This window comes from Apis dorsata, unplaced genomic scaffold (assembly GCF_000469605.1).
Source record: "Apis dorsata unplaced genomic scaffold, Apis dorsata 1.3 scaffold_104, whole genome shotgun sequence".
NCBI classification, from domain to species: Eukaryota; Metazoa; Arthropoda; class Insecta; order Hymenoptera; family Apidae; genus Apis; species Apis dorsata.
This window is the reverse complement of record NW_006263402.1, coordinates 256,327-262,579: the sequence shown is the minus strand read 5'-3', so window position 1 is coordinate 262,579 and position 6,253 is coordinate 256,327. Positions and strand designations below refer to the sequence as shown.

Here is a 6,253-nt window from a genome sequence, read left to right as displayed (position 1 = left end):
CTCTCCTCTCTCCCCTCCACATCGCGTCACAACTGACCCCGGGCCTCTCACCCACGCTGCGGCCCTCGTAGTAAAAATGGCCGCGCCGTGTGTGTACTGTAGTAAACAGCAGGGACGTATCCGAGGATATTTTTGTGAAGATCCCTCTCTTGTGAGATTTTATTTAAGATTTTCATTCGAATCCTCGATTCTCCATTTTTTATTTTGTTAATGGATCGATGTTAAATTGATATACAGCTAATAAATTAATAAATGACATTTCGTTTTGTTAACGAAATATGGAAATTCCTTTAAAGTACAATTTATTTCAATTTTATCTGCCATCTAAAAAAAGGAAAAGAACAATTAATACGCGTTTAAAAAATCTTACTTAATATTTCCTTTCACTTTGAATTACCAAGTTAATTCTTTGCATATTCTGGATATAAAAAAGAAAAGTATAAAAGTATAAACTTTCCATTCCATTTATAGTTCGTGAAATTATATTCCTATCCCAAAAAATTATTGTCCCGACACTCCCCAATCCCATTCGAACGAAAACCAATCTTCCACCACCCTCGCCAAATACATAGATCCTAAGAAATCCTGAAAAACATCAACCACAATAATTTAAACAATTTTTTAATTTAAACAAGAATCCTCGACGGATACGAACGACTGCGTCCCTGAATCTCCAATCCCCGTCCACAAGCGTGCACAATATAGCGTACTACGGAGCGTACTATAGCTCGTATAAGAACCGGTACTATAGCACGTATATACGCGGGTCCGCTCGCAGTTGTGCTCGTTTCGTTTCCCAACCTGTCCGCAGGAGTCCCACGGGCGCTGGTGTCGGCGCGGACCGGTCCCAGCCCTATCCGGGCATTGTTGCATCGACGCCCGGCTAAGAGAGTACTTGTTGCTTTGCGCGCAACCCTCGTGTGTCATTTTGTGCGCCCGTGTTGTTGGTTAAAAAAAAGAAAGAAAGAAAAGGAAGGAAAGGAAAGGAAAGGAAAGGAAAGGAAAAGGCTGAATCATGAGCAGTGTTACCTTTGAAATCAGCCCGTTGAAAATCGATCGTGGATGATCTCGAGGAATTGTTGGACGGTGAAGGAGAAGTCGCGAGACGCCGTGGTTCGAGGAAAGAGCGGGTCGCGCCTGTGCTGGTGGTGAGGAAGAAGGAGGATGAAGCAGGAGCAAAGGCCGAGGAGGCAGGCCCTCTTCCAGATCGCCAAGGTTTGAATTTTTCTGCAAGCTTGTATTTATAATTGGTACAATGGTATCGTGGATCGCCTCGGTTTTATATCGCCGGTGCATAAGACTTCTCTATGGCGCTGCTCGATGCGCGCTGGAATAACGCGTATACCGTTACATGTATCTCGATCCCGAGGCTGTGTACCTGTTGATTCGATGGCCAGGTCGGGTTTATTCAAAACGGATATAAGCAAGCTTCGTTTTTCGTGGATGGAGAATTTGTTGTTCGGATGGAATTTGTTCGCACAGACGAAAGAGGATTTTCACGTCGTAGATGGAATTTTGGGGACAAGGTTGTGGTTGTGGTTTGGGCTGGTTGGAGGTGTAGATGGGTTTTTCTGAAAGTGTGGAGATATGCGGTTAATATTGGGAATTTGATATATCTAGGTTTTGTTTCCGGTATTTAGATAGTCTTTTTAAATTAATTTTTAATAAGTTTCTAATTGAATAGTAGAATTTTGTTATTTCGTTATTTGTGAGATTGCAATCGATCGAAACAGTCGTTGAATATGTTTAATTCCTTTAATAAACGATAATATTGACTTTCAAAAATTTCCATTCACGGACGCGTGAAGCTTTCTCTATAAAGTTTCTCTCACAATCGGTGTCTCCGCGCTCGAATTTTTCGTGATGTGAAAACGAAACGAGCTTTAGGCTTCGAAATTATACGTGATATTATTTATCAAAAAAAATTTAATCAATATAAATTGAATTGTCAATATTTGAACAATAACTTGATTTCAATCGCACAACGAGATTACATTTAACATATAAAACTTTCGAACACAATTCGTCCATCAATTTAACAAAATAATATCGACTTTCAGAAATTTTATTTCCACACAAAATGCATAAAAATAATCCTTCGAAATAATTTCAAGAATTTCTCGTTTCTACACAATATAAACACGTACGTGTGCGAACGTGGACCCGAAACAGAGAGAACTCGAGTCGGCACACGTTCAATGGAACCCGTTCGCGGTTTCGAAAGGAGCCAAACCGAACTGCAAGAGGCTATATTCGCTCGATACATCGATAATAGAAATAGGCAACACAAGGCTTCATTAAGTCGCAAGAAACTCGAGCGCTATGCGGCCGAGTTGCGCGATCCATTTTCCTCTCGTTTTCCCGTCACCTTTCATCGTTGCAATCGTGAATGAACACCGTTTTTTCTTTTTTCTTTTTTTCTCCTTTGAGCAAACTCTCGATCGAACACGTTTCCGCATCAGCACAGATTTTTCCATTTAGATGGATCTCGCGATTATGGTGGTATGGTAAATCGAGTGAAATTGTCGGTTACGCATGCAAATCGGGTACACGTCGGTGTGAAACGAGCCGCTCTCATGATGAAATCATGGCGAATTAATACGCGGCAAGCACTGTGTGAAGTTTAAGGGTTTTTTCCATTGTCTCTTTTTTTGACAACAGAATTGAAAGGAACGAGTGGAGAAAAGAAACGTCGTTTAGATTTGAAGGAATTTTGCTGTCTGTGAGATTTGAATGTGACGAGAAGAGAAGGAAAAAAGTAGTGGTTAATATTTCATTTTTCCAATTTTGGAATGAATTGTATGGAGAAAATTGTCTTCGAAAATTACAGAACAGGATTTATAGCACGCGTTCTATATGAAGAACGTGGGTTTCCAGTGCTCGATTAAATTCCGAGTTACGGTACATTTTAAGTTATACTGAAATGTAGAGAAACAAGAATTAAAAGAGTTCTTTTCAAGTGTGCGTTTCACGAAACGAAGGTTTCGAAGTCATGCAACAATAATTAGGTATTTAGCACAGTCTGTGTTTGTGAAGTGTGAATTTAATTCCTTTTATTACGAATTCATTCGTTTAATATCTGGAAAAAATGTTGATATTTGTTACAAAGAGATTCATTAATTAACGATAATTTGTAAGATATAAATTAATTATAAAGATAAAAGTTTTAGCTTTAAAGGAAAAAAAAAAGATGATTCGATCAAGTGAAAGGAAATTATCGATTGACTTTTGCAATGGGTTACTTCATCATTATGCGTATAACCATCTGGACAATCGGAATGAATTAACTGAATATATATCGTAACATTTCCTCATTAATTGTTTCACACGCTGATCACAGGTGTCAATTAATATGTATCGAGGCGTAACCAACCAGTATTGCTCGTACAATGGATATAACAATAAGACTCTGTCGTAATTATACTAATTTTACTACATCAGTCTTCTACAACTTATCTTTATCCGAATCTCAAATAGTTATCTTTCATTATGCTTTCATGATTGATACACACGGATTATAAAAATATAAATATCGTATTTTATTACGTATCATTTTTGCTTACATACTCTTTTTTCTTAATCCATAAAGCGCCTCTTTATATTATTGCAATGCATATTCCGTTTTCAAGAGAGAGAGAGAGAGAGAAAGAGAGAGAGATGTTCGTAATAACTAAATCATGTATTTGCCTTTCAAGTATTATACTACGACTTGACCTGAAAGCCATATTGATACGCTCCTAATGGAAGAAGAACTCTGGCTCACCTGTTGGATCCCACGAGTCTTTCAAAACACATCCATTGAATGAAAACACTTTCCCGCCTATATACATGCACACCTCACTTCTGGATCTTCCTTTTACGATAAGGCTTAGAGAAAGAGAGAGAAAGAGAAAAAAAAGAGGATGACATCCATAAGAGATCCATCTGTTAATACAGAATGAATGAAATCATTCCATAAATTCACGGATCAACATTCTTTTTTTCTTTTATTTATATATTAATATAAAACTCAACATGTTGGTTGATAAATATAATTCTGAAAGAGAATTTTTTTTCAAAAAGATTAGATAAGTTGGAAAAATTATTAAAAAGAAGATATTATTGCGATTAGTTCGAATGGAATATTTTTAATTTCTAACAGAATCATTTCAGCATTTCATTTCAACGAGCAAGAATAAATCGGAGAGCATCTTTGAAATCTGAATTCATTTTTTTCAATTTAAGAAGTCAAGGATACTATGAGGAGTTGATTAATTTGTTTCCAGGTGAATATTCATAAAGGGTTACAGACACGCTAAGTGTACTTTCAACAGTTTCCACGCTTCATACTCGAGTGTCCTCGGTGGAGACGTGGAAGGAAAGGATTTAATTAGAATTTACAATGCCAATGCCAATTCTTCCCGGTTTAATCGAATCAACCCTGTTCCTCTTGGCGTACAAATGAATCGAATTAACTTCCAATAAATTTCGTAAATAACCTGACCCACAAAAGAGGCCAGCTAGTTCCAAGTCCCGCCTTTCTTCTTCCAGGCAAAATTACATTAAAGGTAATTAAATCCTGCTATAAACGCAGTTTCGTTGCGATCTCTCGAGTTCTCCAATTAACTTAATTGCACGAAAAACAATTTATTCGTTGTACTTTTCTCTCCATTCGATTATCGTTGTAAAAATTGTATTGCTTCAAATTGACTTGTCCAACGATATCAACGTTAATTGGACACATTTTTATAAAATTATATTAATCAAGAATTATTACATTACATTACGCCAATTACAATTTTTATTAATTGTAAAAATATATCCAAGAAAACTGTATTAAAGTCATAAAAAAAATATTATGACAATATCGAATTAGTTATCGTTTCTTTCAATAGGATTTTTAAAATGATATAAAATTATGATTTCGTTATTGCCAGTTGAGGTGAATGATTTTTAGGAATACACCGGATATTTAGTCAGACAGGCCGGAAAGGCGAAAATAATGTTCCGCTATGAGACAGGACATGGCCCTCGGAAATTGTGATTTACTTTCCCTCGGAATAATAATGCGTTCACGATACGGTAGGTTACTATCGTGCGTGGTTAGATGTTGCTCGTTCCACCCAACACGTTGTCGCATTTACATACTTCCTCATATTGCGCGCACACCCATGTGTTATTTATTTATTTATTTTTTCACTTGTTCAACGCGTACAACGCCTTCTCAGAGATTAATTACTATGCACTGTGATGAGGATGCGTCATTGAGGCGATAATACTGGGAAATGTCAGAGGTTTAACAGAGAAATTTATTATTAATGATGAAGATAGTTTCTTAGAAATTATATTTTAATTCAATTATTTTATCAATTATTGTATAAAATTCTGGAATAGAAAAAAGTTTTTTTTATCAGTCCAAATTTTTAATTAATGGATATCAATGTTAACATAACATTGTTCAAACTTTCAATCGATAAAAAAATTTTTAGATAAAATAACGATTCAATTTTAACAAACATGATATAAAAATACTGTAAAATTTTCATCAGAGTACAGTATTTTCATCTATATCCGAAACAAAAGTTTCGAAGCAAGGAAAAACTTGAGAATTTTCGATATTAATAACATATTATCATCAAGTATGTATCTTTAAATTTTCAAATTTAAGAGCTTGTTGTTACGTTGCACAAAAATTTGCGATTTTGTCAAATTTCGTGTCGATTTTGCGTATTTTTTAAAAAAAAATTAATTTTCTCACGTTTCAGGTGTTATGGCACCTCGATATCTTCCGGCGGAGTTTCAGGGAGCTTTCCGGACACGCTTGCATGCGGGAATCCTGCATCTTCTGCGCCCTCAAGGTAAGCTAGATGGATCTTTTTTCCCAACGTGTAAAACGAGAAAAAAGAATGAGAAGCTCATTAAAGATCCGGCATCGGGGGGACCTGACTGAACATAGTTCCTTGAGAAAAAGTGCTTGGATAGAAGACTGTCTCGTCACCGGATATTATTTACTAAAATCCATGATGAAACGGACAAATTGTCCGTGAAAGAGGAACATTTTCTTCTTTCATTTATCCATAATGAAACGAGGATGAGAGGAATGCGTGGAATTCCGTTGCTGCCCTTAGGTCATCGTTTGGAAATCTATCGCTTCACTGATTAGATTTCCTGTCTTGAACAGTTGTTATAATCAACATTTTTATATATCAATTTTTGGTATCTCAATTTTTCAATATGTTCAAAATATTACACATCTCCATGCACTATGAATAGC

At 36.1% G+C, this 6,253-nt stretch overlaps 1 protein-coding gene across 3 annotated transcripts in view; it reads left to right on the top strand.

Annotated features, from left to right (window-relative positions):
• The window catches only part of LOC102678491 (mediator of RNA polymerase II transcription subunit 12), a 94,599-nt gene that overhangs the window by 61,017 nt on the left and 27,329 nt on the right, over positions 1-6,253 (top strand). For 2 of the 3 annotated variants that reach the window (XM_031508832.1, XM_031508831.1), the window contains exon 3: positions 5,745-5,837. In XM_031508832.1, the coding sequence (XP_031364692.1) occupies positions 5,745-5,837 (93 nt within the window). Of the gene's footprint in view, positions 1-758; positions 1,216-5,744; positions 5,838-6,253 lie in introns of those variants that run through there. The other variant, XM_031508834.1, reaches the window with a different exon arrangement.